The 17,392-nt window shown below is 36.9% G+C and overlaps 1 protein-coding gene across 2 annotated transcripts in view; it reads right to left on the bottom strand.

Annotated features, from left to right (window-relative positions):
• LOC117418451 (E3 ubiquitin-protein ligase MARCHF5) overlaps positions 1-17,392 on the bottom strand; it is a 46,647-nt gene that overhangs the window by 3,625 nt on the left and 25,630 nt on the right. For both annotated transcript variants that reach the window (XM_034031523.3, XM_034031525.3), the window contains exons 2-4: positions 12,315-12,517; positions 3,691-3,821; positions 1,047-1,230 (exon numbers count right to left, since the gene is read on the bottom strand). In XM_034031523.3, the coding sequence (XP_033887414.3) occupies positions 1,047-1,230; positions 3,691-3,821; positions 12,315-12,517 (518 nt within the window). The remainder of the gene's footprint in view (positions 1-1,046; positions 1,231-3,690; positions 3,822-12,314; positions 12,518-17,392) is intronic.

Here is a 17,392-nt window from a genome sequence, read left to right as displayed (position 1 = left end):
TGGTTGGTTAATTTGTTGATTAACAATATCTAAAGGTATACCCTCGACAAACAAATTGATCTGAAGTCTCTGAAGGTAGTTCTCGTGTTGTTGCAGATGCATTTTATTCTGAGGGTAAGGCTGTAGGTTTTGTTAGTTTTAATGCATTTTGTATGGTAGGATGTCCAGTTTAAATAGAGATGAGCACCTGTGGGTTTGCTGCACATATCTGTTTGAATTTAGTTTGGTGAATGGTAATCAAAGCTGGAAATATGGGAATCTTCCATGGTACTATTAAAGGTGAATTTGATGGTAGGGTGAACAGTGTTAATATTAGTTAGTAAATAGTTTTGTCCAAAATCATACAAATATCATCACCAAACCAGGGATTAATGTCATGTTTTGTTCCTATTTTCCCATGAATAAGTTAGCACAGTATGATCTTTTCAATGTGTCACAGCTTTTCAAATGAGCCCACTTGTAGGTTTGCTGATCCTTTGCTTCAAAAGGTCATGGGTTCAAATATGCCCTGTCTCAGCTGGGATCTAGTTACTGTGTGTCAGTCGCTAGCCTTGTTGATGAGCTTAGTGGAAAAAGTAAACGGCACGCAGCTGATCAAGACAGGCCAGGGGCAAAGCAAGCATCTAGGTTACAGGCAATGTAAAAAAGGCTCCCACTAGGTTTTGAAAATAAGCAAATGTAAATTAGAGTAAAAAAATAATAATAATAAAGAATTAAGGTAAAATTAAGGTTTTAATGACATTTCTTTTTTAAATTCAGTAATAATATGAACTGTTGATTAATCATGTATGGTATGAGATTGCAGTAATATACTGTGAAATGCAAGAAAAAGGAGGTACAAGACAGTTGAAGGACAAGAATAACGAATACAATGTCAAAAGCACGGACTTTGAAAAGTCCCTATCCAGTATATCTGTATGTAAACATACAATGCTAATGATGGAGAATGCGGCAGTACTATTAGTGCCTGCTGTTATTCATAGCACAAACATTCATGGTTATACCAGAGTCAAATTTACAATATCTCTAGACTTTTCTTGGTTTACCTGGGAAAATACTGTTCAAAATCTGTAGCTTGTTGGAATACTTGCGCCACAATCTTAGTATGTAGTCCTCCCAGCGAATCATCTTGCCCAAAATCAGCATGACTGGGATTGTGGGGAGCCCAATGAGAAGGAACAGAGGATCCGCCCTCTCCATGACATCAAGGCCTTCTTTGTGTCCTACCACCTAGGGGACAGTCACAACTCAACACACAGGCTTCACTCTCTGCTAAACCCCTTTCCCCACCTTTAGGTATCTGCTAAATACATGAGACGGCTTTCTCTGCAAAACTGGACACGCTAAAAAATAAAAATAAAAAAGGATAACAGTTTGCTAACTGAGACAATCAGTTTTGTAAAACACTGCACACAATACTAACGCTCTTCCATTACATTTAAATAAATAACAGACATATTTGCCTAGATTAGCTCCAATCTTGGATTATCTTACCTCAATTATCATCGAGTCATCCAAAATGTGTCTGTCTGTGAAACTAGCTGATTGCGTTTAGTGATGTCCGAGAAGTCTAATCTTTTAGGGATGTAGCCTGGCAAGGTTTCTCGTCATCTCACTATACATTATCTGCAAATAATATTCCCATCATAAGACACACCTTGGCATGTCATACTGTACTGTATATCATGCCTAAAATCTGTATTTTGTCACTAAAGATTTTATCAGAATGATGTAAAGTTGTAATTTTTAAATGTGGCTCACCAGATGACAGAGTATTATATTTACTGTGACACAGTTTATATAATATAAAAATAAGAAATACAGCAAATTAAGCAATATAGATTTTGTGCTTGGTTTGGTTTGTGCAGGTCTTCTGCAGTTACTGCAGATTGAGCCAAGTCTGTCTTGAACAAAGCAGATTTTTTTTTTTTTTTAATTAATTCGAGAAGCTGCTGTCTTACAATACGCCATTGCTGGGCATCAGAAAGAGATGATTAAACAGCACCATTTATTAAGGTAATTCTTTGTGTGCCAAGAAAAACAAGTCACAAGACTGATACTGTATTAACCCTTTGCGGTCCATTGTCGGACTGGGTCCGACATTGCAATTATTCCTCACAGGTCCTTTGTCGGACTGGGTCCGACATCATTATAGCAACGCAATAAACGGGTGTTTAGTCGTTTTTTTCTCCGGAAAAAGCCGAGAAAACCATTCAATTGCCGAGTGGTAGCGACAGGAGCTGAGACAAGTCGGGGGGGGGGGGGGGGGGAAGGCGTATTTCATGAATAGTCATACATGGTATCAGGTATCAGATAATGGGCGTTCATAGTAAACAAGCTGGCTAAGTGCGTCAGCGCACTGAGACTAGCATGGACATTTGCAGAGCTTTTTTCAGATGTTATAGTAATAAAATAATGACTTGGATCGCATTATTGAGGAGTTTGGTGATAAAACGAGTGATCTGGAGATGATCGATCGGTATGTACGACTATTATTATTATTATTATTTATTTCTTACATAGCTGAACGCTATAGCAAACAAAAGGGTGGGGCGGGGCTGGAGATGCCTAGTGTGTGCTTTGTTGATATGCAGGGCCATTTAAACCCGTTTGACTGTGAAAAAAAATACTCTTAAACAGCGCGTATAAAATTAACTGCGCGTGTGAAAATTAATTAGACCTGGCGTGCCTGACGCGCGATTAATAAATGGACCGCAAAGGGTTAAGCACTTGGTACAGATCTTGCATTATTAGTGGATGAAGATCTTATATATATATTCTTCAAAAGAATATATATATAAGATATACATATACATATACACACACATACACACACACACAGTATATGTTCTGCATAAATTGAGCTCATGAATTAAGACTGCAAAAGTCCAGAGGTGAGCTGTCATGATTTAGAATCCTAATGCAAGTATTTTATAAAGAATCTGCCATAACAGATCCTTCATTACCAGGAGTTATTATTTACGTGTCATGCGAGTTTGCATCATCAGTCAAGGACGTTTTGCAAAGGAACTGCACAGTGGATAGTGTTTGTACATTCTCAGCTTTAGTTGTATGTGATCTGGGATGACCTTAAATCTATTCATTCATTGACTGATTAACCTTGCAGTTTTGGCTCATTAGTGTCACATTTGGAATCCTAAAAAGGACAAGAACATATATACATTACTCAAATTATCCAGCAGCATCCCTTGTAAAAACTCTGTTATCCTTAATGCTTCTCTCTGCTGCTTATTATTTTAAAAGCAGATGCCTGAATGCCTGGTAAACAGGATGTTGCTCATAATGAAATTAGGCTTGCGTCAAAAGATGTCACTCTAAAAATAAGACATGCCCTAGTTTTACGGAAAAAAGGAATACTTGAATTATTGTGCGATGAGTATAATTCAGTTATACTCATCCACAGTCCTCTGATGGTTGGTAACCAAACAGTAGGAGTGCACTGACCTTCCTGGTGATCTTTGTGCAAGTGTGTCAAATGAAAAATGCATTTTATTTTTGAAAAACACTAGAAAACAAACATGTTAGTTACATATATACATTCGGATGCTCTCGATCATAGAACAAACCAATGTTTTTACCAAGTTTCCTTGTAATTGGACAAGCAGTTCTCTAGATGTCTACTTTATTTGACTATTTATTTTTGTATCTATTGTTAAGTGTAAAATATACCTGCATGACTGTAACGGCACCATAGGTCACTGCTGTCCAGTAGATTGACCCCACCATAATCCCTGCTGCAGCAAAGGGACAGGCTTTGGAGATCAGGCGGTCTGCAAGGTCCAGGACATACACTACTGGACCTAGGAAAGGGGGGAAAAACACAATTACTATATTTTTGTAAACCCAAAGTACAATGTTGTAGAACAGACATGTCTTGATCTTTCCTTATCCAATTAAACAGTCCAATTAGTGTCTGCCTGGACTGGTAATCCTAAACAAAGCATGAAAGTTGGGGGCGTCCGAGTAGCGCATCCAGTAAAGGCACTCCGCGTGGAGCGAAGGATGCGCCCTATAGCCTGGAGGTCTGCCAGAATGTCCTCGGCTCACTGCGCACCAGCGACCCCTGTAGACTGGCCGGGCACCTGTGGGACTGCCTGCTAGTGGCCCAGAGCTGCATGGACCGCTGATGCTTTAGCTCTGAGGTAGCTGCATGGCGGGCCTGCAGAGTGAAAAGCGGACAGCTGACAACACATGTTTCGGAGGACGCGTGTGTTTGTCTTCATCTCTCCTGAGTCAGCGCGGGGGTTGCAGCAGTGAGCTGGGATAAATGGGTCATTTCAAATTGGGGAGAAAATGAGGTAAAAAAAAAAACAAAAAAACAATTGGCGATTCCAATTTTTAAAAAAATAAATATATAAATAAATAAAGCATAAAGCTGCCCTTGGAATTTCATTTTGAGTACTAGAACAACAGAGTATGTTTCAGTGTAGATGATTTTAAAAGGATTTAATGTAGTTAATAGTCCAAACATGGCAGACCTACATCGGATAGGGCTATTATTGAGACCATTACGTAGGGCTGGGACAATATTGACACTCGGAAATAATTGCGGGATAAAAAAAAAAAGGTGATAATTGCAATTATCGTGGTGTTTGATCATTTAGATTCCGCTGGGTATACAAATATGAAATACAGTAGCCCCTTGCTAAACCGAGGACAGATTACCTGGGATAATAAAGTGTCCGGTTTAAAAAAAAAACACATGGTATACAAATAGTAAAATCAAATGAATACCCAGTGATTAAGGTGAAAGTAATGGAATTTAGCACAATATCTTTACCCAACTACTTAATAGAACACAAAACAAGAAAATAGTTAATGTTATTAAGCTGTTGTGATATTACAGAGTTATCGTAAACCATCCAAACCCTACCATTATGTTAAAGCTTGAATGAACTACAGTATACCCAGAAGATACTGCATCCGCAGGCAGGGTTACTGTTATGGATCGTCAGCTAAATGAATGCATTTAATTCCATCCAGCAGGGGTCACAAGCAGCCTGTACTGCTAACAACACCTGCCCATTTTTTTGCTTCCCTTGCAAGCTGGAATGAACAAGACCAAGAAATGCATTTACTCAAAAGAACCGGAACATACTTTAATATTGACAAGCCATGCCCGTGCTACAGATAGCAATGCTTTTGTTAATGCATCACCCTGACAGCTAAATAACTACAATGTTTTCATTTGCCTTATTACAAAAATATGTTGCTATACCCTTGCAGGAATTACTACTACATGGCTTGTAACTGATGTTAGTTAATTATTATGAGGATTTCAAGTCTATAGGTTTCACAGAACTAAGCTTTAAAATGCATAGCAGCTTGACACATTCCTCCAAGTGTTTTTAAAAGACAATAAATTAGATACTATTGTGCTTGTTACTTGTACACAGTACCTACTGTATTACAGTTTATAAATAACAAAAATTCCAGCGTTACCTTACATAACTAGGTACACAAGCTATTAAAGTACAGGTTTAATATTAGGAACCCATCATAAACTAGCTTAGAACAAAACAATAGTGTCCTATTCCCACATTTTCATCTCAAATTTAATTTACGAGCCGAAGCACTCCAGACATGCATCCTGGGTTCAAAGAGGACAGATGTAACCTACAGGGCACGTCTATCAGAAAACAGTTTTTTTTTTTTTTTGTTTTTTTTTTACTTAATGGGGTTTTGGTTTTTATATGGATTCTGAATAAAGCAGGTCTGGCTTTATGCAAAGGTGGTCATCTTTATATGGTTTTTACTGTCTACAATGCATGCCATTTTTTTTGTTAAAAAAATTAAGGGGAAAACATTTGGTTATCTGAATTTTGTTTTACTCATTAGCGGCTGGAAACCCATCTGAATGCTAAGTGGGCATGAACTAAATGATAACTCCCTGCGCTTAAGCCACTGTTTCAACTTTATAGCCTCAATGAAAATACCAAATCTGCACAGAACAGTAACCTTGTACTGCAGTCTAATAAACTACAAGAGGAATACAGGCAAGCTTAGCTCTGGCAAGACGGTCTGCCTTCCAGCAATGAGTCCTTTGCCGCTCACAGTGTTAAAAGCAACTGCGTAAATTTTCTGGCTGAAATTTGACAGCTGTACATACCTATATGGTGCATTAAGTATTTGTTTTGAGCAAGGAGAGAAAAGGGGGGGATTTCATGTAATGTGTTGGAGGAAAAGACATTTGAAAGATAATCAACCATATTTCTGTTAAAACTGCAGTTTTTGATAAGAACCACACAAAGACCATATATTATTTACTGTACTGAAGGATCATTCATTTCAGTCCCGGGAAGCAATGACCTTATGATGCTGATCCATTGGAGGCGGTGGAACACAACACTGCTGTTCTTTAAACCATTAGAAGAGGGGTACTTTGAAAATACCAACATCTAACAATGTATGCGAGTCTTTTTAGTGTATTGTCTTTAAAAAGCAAGTATAATTACAGATTTGATCCTACTTTCATATTTTAATAATGGTGGTATTAAGATCCACCATTGACTGTTTATATCAAGTGAACAGACCTCCATTGCGTTTTCCTTCTCTAACTAACACTTTGTTTGGCAGTTGATCGTTGATATAAAGTCATGCAGTGATCAGCAGTGTGCTACTGTAAAGTTATTGTCATTGATACAGATGCAGTAGCATTTGCTTTGGTACTGCAGAAGGAAGTGACCCCAGCGCTCTACTCAAGCATACTGGAATAGTGATTATTTAGTCATTTTGACCCCATTTTTTCTGAAAGGAGTGAAACAATGGGCTTGACTTTCCACAGTGGGCAAATTGCCCACGTAATACATTTAACACGGAGGGGGCAATAGCTTGTTATCAAACTAGCAAAAACACCTCATCAAAACAATATTTTAACTGCCCACAACTACTGTAACTTTTTTCTTGATATTTTAGCATATCAGCTGTGCTTCCCCCATTTTGAACTCGTTCCATTCAAGACTTTTATTGGACTTCCTGATCTGCAAAGGCTAATCTAAAGCATGCACTGTAATACACGTGTGGCCACGCTCATTGACTGCAGCTCTCCTTCACTGTACAGTAACTCCTCCAGCAAAAAATATCCAGATTTTTTCTGATGTTAACTTTTGTCGTACTTAACACCAGACTGCAAGTGTGCATTTCCACCAAGGAAAACATAATTTCATGAGAAAATGGGACACGGGTCTTTACTTTCCCTTTCCATTTAATTAAGACAATACGTTAAACAGAATAATGTTCCCTGTGTCACCGTATCTCGTGCTGTACAAATGAATGAATGTCAACTAGCACCCCCATACACATTTTAAACATCAAGAAACAGGAGTCAGAGAAGGTAATGGAAACAGGATCAGCACACGGTTTAGACGGCATGTCATTCTCAGGGCTCAAGAAATGCAAGCGTCTAGAGAACAAATTTCGTGGATTTTCCCATTGTCCAGGTGCTAATATCTTAATAGCTGCAACACCTATTAATGGCTGATAAGATGTAGGACTCCGACAATTAATATGTGCTGGTTAACGGAATACAGCATGCCCTTGAAAGTCAGGTTTATTTTTTTTTATATAAAAGATGCAGCCAGAACTGAAGTCATACTGTATTATGAAGAGAAACCCTGCAAAGAATTAAAGGATTCAAATAAAGGCGGCTATATTTTCTTTTAGAACTGTGCACTTATTAAACTGGCCTGCTGGGAAACAATTTTAACAGCATTTAAGAGAAAATGGGTAGGAACAAGATTTTTCCTTTCTGTTAGGTTTCTTAATGGTGTAGAACAGTTTCACAAATATGAAACTATTTAATTTATCAAAATAGAGCATGTATTGCAATGTTCGAATGGTATCTATTGAAGATTGCAATACATTTTGGTCTCGCCTTAAATTGCTGCTATCATTCAAAGTATCTAGCTGGCTCTCCTTTTTATATATAATTGTGTCAAACTGAAAGTTCATTTAAGAAGTTCAGTTGGGTTCAGAAACAAACTAGGACAGTCTGAGAAATTCAAGACAGCAAAACATTCTTGTTTCATTAGGCTTGTCATGGCAAAATATTTTCAAATAAATACATGTATTTACTAGAAGGTTTCTAGCTTCAAGCACTATTTTAATAGCATTTATGTTGTGATATTTTGTGTCAGTGCTTCTGGTTAGATTGTCATTTGCTTTCTAACAATTTAAGCAAAACAAAATCCAGGACAGCAAGAACTAGGTCAGATTAAATGGCAACTGAAAATAGCTCAGCCTCTTCTATTAGAGTAACTATAGATTCAATTTTAACCAGGAAAGTCCCACTGAGATTACAATCTCTTTTTTTCAAGTGAGACCTTGTCAAGAAGGTGGTATATAATAAAACACACACACACACATATTATATATATATATATATATATATATATATATATATATATATACATATATATATATATACACATACATACATACATACAGACGTGCTCAAATTTGTTGGTACCCCTCCACAAAAAACGAAGAATGCACAATTTTCTCTGAAATAACTTGAAACTGACAAAAGTAATTGGCATCCACCATTGTTTATTCCATATTTAATAGAAATCAGACTTTGCTTTTGATTTTTTATTCAACATAATATTGTAAATAAGAAAACAAATGAAAATAGCATGGACAAAAATGATGGGACCGCTAACCTAATATTTTGTTGCACAACCTTTAGTGGCAATCACTGCAATCAAACGTTTTCTGTAGCTCTCAATGAGACTTCTGCACCTGTTAACAGGTAGTTTGGCCCACTCTTCCTGAGCAAACTGCTCCAGCTGTCTCAGGTTTGATGGGTGCCTTCTCCAGACTGCAAGTTTCAGCTCTTTCCATAGATGTTCGATAGGATTCAGATCAGGACTCACAGAAGGCCACTTCAGAATAGTCCAATGTTTTGTTCTTATCCATTCTTGGGTGCTTTTAGCTGTGTGTTTTGGGTCATTATCCTGTTGGAGGACCCATGACCTGCGACTGAGACAGAGCTTTCTGACACTGGGCAGTACGTTTCGCTCCAGAATGCCTTGATAGTCTTGAGATTTCATTGTGCCCTGCACAGATTCAAGGCACCCTGTGCCAGGCGCAGCAAAGCAGCCCCAAAACATAACCGAGCCTCCTCCATGTAGGTATGGTGTTCTTTTCTTTGAAAGCTTCATTTTTTCGTCTGTGAACATAGAGCTGATGTGACTTGACAAAAAGCTCCAGTTTTGACTCATCTGTCCAAAGGACATTCTCCCAGAAGGATTGTGGCTTGTCAATATGCATTTTAGCAAATTCCAGTCTGGCTTTTTTATGTTTTTCTTTCAAAAGTGGAGTCCTCCTGGGTCTTCTTCCATGGAGCCCACTTTCGCTCAAAAAGCGACAGATGGTGCGATCAGAAACTGACGTACTTTCACCTTGGAGTTCAGCTTGTATCTCTTTGGCAGTTATCCTTGGTTCTTTTTCTACCATTCGCACTATCCTTCTGTTCAATCTGGGGTCGATTTTCCTCTTGCGGCCACGCCCAGGGAGGTTGGCTACAGTTCCATGGACCTTAAACTTCTTAATAACATTTGCAACTGTTGTCACAGGAACATCAAGCTGCTTGGAGATGGTCTTGTAGCCTTTACCTTTACCATGCTTGTCTATTATTTTCTTTCTGATCTCCTCAGACAACTCTCTCCTTTGCTTTCTCTGGTCCATGTTCAGTGTGGTGCACACAATGATACCAAACAGCACAGTGACTACTTTTCTCCATTTAAATAGGCTAAATGACTGATTACAAGATTGGAGACATGTGTGATACTAATTAAAGAAACTAATTAGTTTGAAATATCACTATAATCCACTATTATCTTTTCTAAGGGGTACCAACAAATGTGTCCAGGCCATTTTAGAATATCTTTGGAGAATAAGCAATAATTCATCTCTTTTCACAGCTTCTTTGCTTTATTCTATGACTTACCAAAGGCATGCAAGTATACATGATAAAATAGCTTTTAATTTCATCACTTTTCAGGAGGAATGAAGCATTATTTTAATGAGCTGTAAGGGTACCAACAAATTTGAGCACATCTGTGTGTGTATATATATATATATATATGTGTATATACACACACACACACACATATACATATATACACAAATATATATAAATATACACATACACTGTATGTATATATATATATATATATATATATATATATATATATATATATATATATATATATATATATATATAAAAACACACACAAAACGAACAACCAATACAAACAAGTTAATGTAATAATGAGATCCCAGATAATAAATAAGAGAGATGTTAAAAGGGTTCTCAGTGCAGTATATTGACTCGCTATTCAAAATGACACGACAGGGAAACTGCTCAGACCACACTATGCTGGCCACCAAGGTTACAGTAACTGATCAAGCTTCATTGCTTCTTAGCTGAATGGCCAACCTCATGAGGAGCAACACAGGACCCAGATCCTGACTTTAGCAGCAGGCGGTGGACACACAACCTTCTTTTAGTACACACTGTAGCATGGTGTTTATAACATGCTGTTCATCTCTGTAAACAAACAATGTTCTACACTGGATCATAAAATCAACAGAATTTCAATTCAGAATTCACAGGGGACTCTAAATTAAGCAACCATTTTTTTCTGTTCTGCTGGTTCCCTTCATGCCTCATTACAATGAGAATACAGACCCAAGTTTTAAAATACATCAAGTCCTTCCCGATGATAAATCAGCAACAATTAGCATATTCATTCTGAAGAAATATTAGAATGTTATTATTAGCAATCTATTTTAATATATAATATTTTCCAAATCAGCTAATCCAGACTGACAATTATAATTCGAGCATTACAGTAAAACCACACCCATACTGATTATTCCAAAAATGATTCCTAAAAATCTGGATGTTTTTCAAAAATCAATCCGTGTGCTACCACAATAAAGAAACAGGTGTCAGGAACATTGTGTCAAAAATATGCAAAAATGCAGAAAATCAGACATGGCAAATACTTTTTCATGGCACTGTGTGTGTGTGTGTGTGTGTGTGTGTGTGTATGTGTGTGTATATATATATATATATATATATATATATATATATATATATATATATATATATATAGTGAGTGTACCACCACAGTGAGTGCATATAAATCTCTAACGTTGTTATAAAACAGTAAACGTAAAATGCTTCCCCCACAATGCCCAAAAACAAACATTGGACATGAAGAATGACAAAAACAGAATGTTTGTTGGTTTAAACACGTATAGATTGTGTAGTGATGACAATACAGTGCGTTAAAAGATCAAACACTGCATTTCAAAGAATATAATTGGCTGTCAACCAGACATCTGCTTGAAATAGCTGAAAGCAAGCCTGGGGTGATATGATATGTGCTTTAAATAACTTAAATAAATCCTACATATTGACGACGAGGCAAAACAAAAAAAATATGTAGATCAGCAATTGGCCATGTCATCACTATGTTCAATGGTTAGGCTTTTTAAACAATTGTGAGAGCTTATTATTTTATTTAGGGTTTGCGTGCCAGTTCATGCAAGGTTTGTAATTTAAATTACTTTGCTTATCTAACTACCTAATGTTAGGAAGGGAAAGGGGTTGACTATTCTGGGACAGACTGGTTTATTTAAACCACTATTAAGAGATTCTTATAAAGATATATAGCACTGTGATGAAGAAGTTCATCAGGTCACCCTTGAGAAATGCTCAATGATGTACAAAATGTCCTCCCAGACCTACTTCATAATAGCTGCACTCTTCAGGGAACTTTAATACATACAGCTTGTTTCAATCTACTTTGAAGCAGCTTCTAGGCCATATCTCATACTGTACATAATATAATATACATTCTAACATTAAGCTTTTCTTTAAGTGTAAATAACTCAAGAATTACATCATTTCAAAGACTTAAGAAACCAAATTAAAGGGTTGATAAAAAAGCTTTTAAATCAATTTTCTAATGCAACATTAGTAACCGGTCCCCTTACTCCCTTGGCACAATATGTCTGTAATAAGAGTATTTTAAGGTATCAGGGGCAGCTTATGTTTTTAAAAATCTTGAAAAATCTGCACATTCCTATATTTCTCTCTCTAAAAAAGCAAAAGAACAAAAAGATATTCAGAAAAAAAGATGGGTGGACTAAAAATGATGTTACTAATGCTAATAAGAGGTAGGGATATGTACAGTGTTTTAAAGCCTTTGTAGAATGACATTACAAGTTCACTTTTTCAACTAACACAGGGTTTGCCCCAAGCGGTTTTCTGCTCTTACCTAGTTTTGGGAATACTATGAGGTATTCTGCATTGCACTGTGGGCAGGCCACTCTGGCAGTACTGTTGCCTCTCTGTTTCTCATCAACCCAACGTTGCAGACAGGCCTGGTGAACCCATTTAGTGGATCCTCTGCACCTACATGGCCTCACCCACTCAGCTGTGCGGTCGTCTTCATCTGTTGCAAAGCACACCCAACAACTCCTGAAGGCAAAAAATAGATATAAATTAAAAGTAAGCCCTGCTGAAAAGGCAAAACATGTAGAAAACAAGGAATGACAGGAATTAAGGACAAGGACAACAGAAGTGGCAACGGCATTCCACTAGTTATTTTATTTATAGGAGCCTGCCTTATCATTGCATAGAAACTGTTACTTGTTTGAAAGGAGGGCCAACCAAGTACTGAGGCTGTTCCTAATAAAGTGTCCAGGCTCTACAACAGTAACTTAAGTTGTAACTCTATAAAAACTCAGCCCAATTCGTTTCGGTGCAACAGCGCACAGACCTTTACATGCATAATACTCAGGCGCTGTAAAAGCCACCTTGTTGAGGGCTTGTTTAAAAGTACAGACCCGGTGCTTTCCAATTACATAGTCAGTGTTTGTAAGTGGTACTGCTAGCCGGAGCTACGATAGCCTGAAGGTAAGCCTCTCATCATGTGACAGAGTTCACAGTTTAGGTTTCGTTTCGAGTCAATTGCGCCGTCATTTTAGCAGCTAGACTAAAAGGGGCAGTATCGTTGGAAAGCTTAGAATCTCAGCTTTTCCAGCAATAACTGCATTTGTAGTTGAGAGAGAGAGAGAGAGTTTTATCAATTGTGTCTTGTGCCAGACAGGAACTGTTTTAGAGTGGCACAGAAAGTAAATAGTTAATCTTCAGTTTTCCATATTTTGTTTTGTTAAAAAAAAAAAAAAAAAAAAAAAAAGTTGCAATTATGCTTGGTTGGTAAAAGTGCTAATAAAACAGTTGTTTTTCACCCAATTTGCTTCATTCCCCCCCCCCCCCCATGTTCATTTCATATTGAAGTTCAATGGTGCAGTGTTTTTAGCCATCTATGATTACAATATCTATGTATCTAACTATAGCAGTGACCAAACATGATTTTTTTTCACATATATTCTCATTTCTACCACATATAGTATGCCTGATCCTGTTGCAACTTACATAATATTAAAGTATATCATTTGATATACTTTACATGCATGCAGCACAAACTTTCCTGTAGTTACACATAAATAAATGAAAACAGTGAAAAACAGGCAGAAATAGGGCTGAGTGTAAGCAAGACGCAGCTTCTAATAAGATGAGGAACTGAGATCCAGATGCATGAAAACAATTCAACTCTACCAGAGTCCAAGTTAAACATACAGCAACATTTTAGGAACTGTAAGGTGTGGCACCTGAACTAATCCAACACAAATGCAAACTACTTGTATCTTTTCACATGTCTTGGGTTACTAATGGAAATACCGGTAAAGCCTGAAGGCTGGTACAACCACATTATCTACTGCAGTTTCATTAGAAATAATTTTGTCAGGACAGCCATTACACCACATTTTCCTTATCAATACAACACCCTGTGTGGCACTACAACTGTCAGACTTCCGTTCATATTAACATTTTGTAAGAGTTCCCAAAGTATTAAAATGTATACATTTTAAAACTATATTAAACAAGTACTGTATGCAGTTGTAAATAAAGTTTAAAACTAAGATATGTACGAACACATTACATACTTTTTTTTTTGCATTTTAGCTAGCAGTCCTGTTAATCACTTCAATTTTATACAGGGCACACCTGGCAATTACTGTACAAAACGAAGGACAATTTTGTAAGCTCACTTCATTTTTACAGTGCAGATATACAGTAGCTTGTACTTGACAAAACAAACAAAAAGGTACTGTAAGGCTATTGAAACACTGCTGAAAAACAAGAATTTCCATTTTACAGTGCATTATATTAATGCTACACTACCCGTCCACATATCTTGAATAGAAGTCACTAATATCACAATCTGTTCCATACTGTACAGAGTCAAAACATGTGAGAGAAGGCATCTGACCCAGAAGAGGTTTGAGATTTACATTTATCCTGAGTTGAGAGTACAGTATTTCTGATTTTGGCTATGCAGCGAGTTTTCAGTTTGTCAGCTAGAGATTTCCTGATGCTGTCCCCTGTAAAAGAATGATATGTATTGAGACCACCAGAATGAATATCACTCAAACAAAACAAGTCCTTGACTTCAAAACCAGGTTGCAGAGTTGCAACTAAATCCCCTTATCAGCAAGCTAGCACACATAACACAGTATGAGACGGCAGATTATATAAAGTACATTTATATCTAATTGTAGCTCATGCTTTTTAAAAGAGCATGAAATACCGTAAACCCTGTATGATGAAGACAAGTTAGTTAAAGTAGGGCTCTATGAAATCCGTTTTATTATTTTGAATTTTTGGATTTATTTTTTCCTGATTTCGGATTTTTCGGCTTCAAAAATCTGTAATTGGTTTGTTTTTTTTATAACCACAAGCGTTTGAGCCACTGCAGCAATGATGAAGCTAGAAATGCATGAAAAAATATGACAAAAAAACCTTTCTAAACTGTTTTAATCAAAGTGCTTTCAGAAAAAAACGGTACAAATTTGCACAATGTAATAGAAACGAAGTAGGAACATTGTAAAATTAAAAAACAAAACAAAATGTAGTCTTTTTAGTAGTTTTTATGTTCAACACAAGCTGAACTACAACATTTCAAAATAGATTTAATGTTTTCATTAATGACAAATAATGTAAATAAAAGCCTAAATAATTTGATTTATTCTAATTTAATAAAAAGGCACTTAGTAATATCTCCCTGAGAACATTGGAGAAAAAATGCTGCAACTTGACCCTGCGTTCTGCAGTAGTCATTACAGTACTATCTGCTCAGAATAACTTATAGGTAGTCGTTTTCCTCCCAAGCGATAACGGTTGATAGCAAGTGAAGTGGCACGAGAGGCAGCGCTTTTTTACAGTTAAAATCACGGTCATGTATGGTGGCTGAGAGGTGCAAAAATAGTTTTTTCATGCATTCCCAGGACGTGTGTTTCTTGAAGCCTCTTGTCATACAAACATCGTGCTATTTCAATGTAATTTTTAAAATATATACTGTACATATATATATATATTTTGTTTAAACTGATTTTGTTGTAATGTCCCCGGGTGCCTAATTCAGTTTTTTTCTTTGAATTCCGCGATTCCGTCAGTGTTCTCTGCAACGTGTATTTCATAGGGCAAACAGGCGTTGAATGCTTTTAATAAATTAATTTTCATATGCACCCAGAATTATATGCATTGTCAGAGGAACTGAATGTCAGGTCACAGAATGTTTGGTCCATTACATGTATCCCGAACCATACCCGAATACAGTAGAGGTAGACTATAACGTTTTGAGTTGTAGGCTAATCCAAAGGCTGCCTGTTAAAATCCTTGTATAGGTGAAAACTGTGTTAAAACTGAATATTAGCAATGCGCATAATAACGGAAGATCACATTTTCTCATATCAAATTCACAAAATTCATATTGGTCGCAAATTCAGGGAGAAAGTAAGCAGAACACCTGACCTGGCATTCAGCAGACTGCTCATCTTAACTGCATGCCACAGCAAACAACTTTTTCCTGTATGCAAAACTTATAGGCCTGCAGTGCAGACAAGTTCAGAACACAAAGGGTTAGTTCAGTTTAATCAATTTGGTGACTGGGATCTGTCCACAGATTCCATTGCCTCAATGTTACCATACCATGGGAGATCATAGTGCACACTACTAGAATTTCAAGCAGGTAACTAACCCTCTCTGCTAATCCCTCGGAATTTAAATACGGTTCCCCAGTGTCGTGGGTGATAAGGCCCTCTGCTTTTACACAACTATACTGTAGTACAGACTCTACTTTCATTTGACTGCAAGGTGAGGACCTCACTGTCATTTAGCGGTCACAGGAGAACCAAAATTGATTTTTTCCCATTCAGTAATAGAGAGGTCTGTTTGGCTGAGAGCTCAGTATTGTTCAGGAACTGTGTTTAAAGCATATACAGATTTTATGAATTTTGTGTTGACTGTGGAAGACAAAAAATTCTTGTGGCTGCATTATTGATACTCCAAGGACATGGTAACATTGTAATGTAATCTTCAGAAGCACTTAAGAGAAAGGAGCTTCAAAATCTTTACTAGGAAAGTCAACAAAACAAAAACAGCCTCATAAAAAGTTTTGTTTCTTTTATTTATAACAATAATTGTATGCTCTGCTTCCATGGCCTAACTGGTGTAACTGTTGCAAGTAAAACTTTGAGATGACAGTCTGGCATCAGCATCTGACTACAGTACCTAGTCTTTTGATGGGAGGAGGAGGGAACCAAATTTGAATCAGGATTAAAACAGATAATATTTACGGGGAAAAAAAGACAAATTAGAAATATTAACAAGAAGTTGCAAGCAAATTTATGGTTTCCAAGGAGTAATTGTGAAATGTAAGCATATTGATTGGTTGCCATCCATTGATTGCCATTCACTCAGTTGTGGATATCACTTTCCATAGGTCTTTTTTTTTTTTTTTTTTTTAAACAAACTTGACATTAATAGGAACAACACTGTGTAAACTATAACAGTCAGACATTTGAAAATCTGGCAGAATAATAATAACTAGAACTGCCAGGCAGTTTTACGGCTTTCAAGCTCAGTATCAGTTGGACATTTTGGCAAGCTGTAGCAATGCAGCACAGGTGTCAGCAACAGATTAGTTTTATGGAGCAGTTTTAATTCAAAATACTGCATTAGTTCATTATCTCATGATGGATTTATAACTTTAAAACACCATAGTAACAATGACCCTATCTACACACTGTCAGGAGTTATAAGCTCATTTTACATTTAACCTTAAGGAGGTCAAAAGTCACGATCAAGGTAATTTTTGAATAGAGCATATATGGGTTCCTAAATGTGTGGTATAGTAACCATAAGCCTATGTGCACTGTAAGGAGTTATAAGCTAGTTTTACATTTGACCTTAGTGAGGCCAAAGGCAAGGTGATTTTTGGATTGAGCA

This window comes from Acipenser ruthenus, chromosome 13, assembly GCF_902713425.1.
Source record: "Acipenser ruthenus chromosome 13, fAciRut3.2 maternal haplotype, whole genome shotgun sequence".
Lineage (NCBI taxonomy): Eukaryota > Metazoa > Chordata > Actinopteri > Acipenseriformes > Acipenseridae > Acipenser > Acipenser ruthenus.
This window is presented reverse-complemented; position numbering and strand designations above follow the sequence as displayed.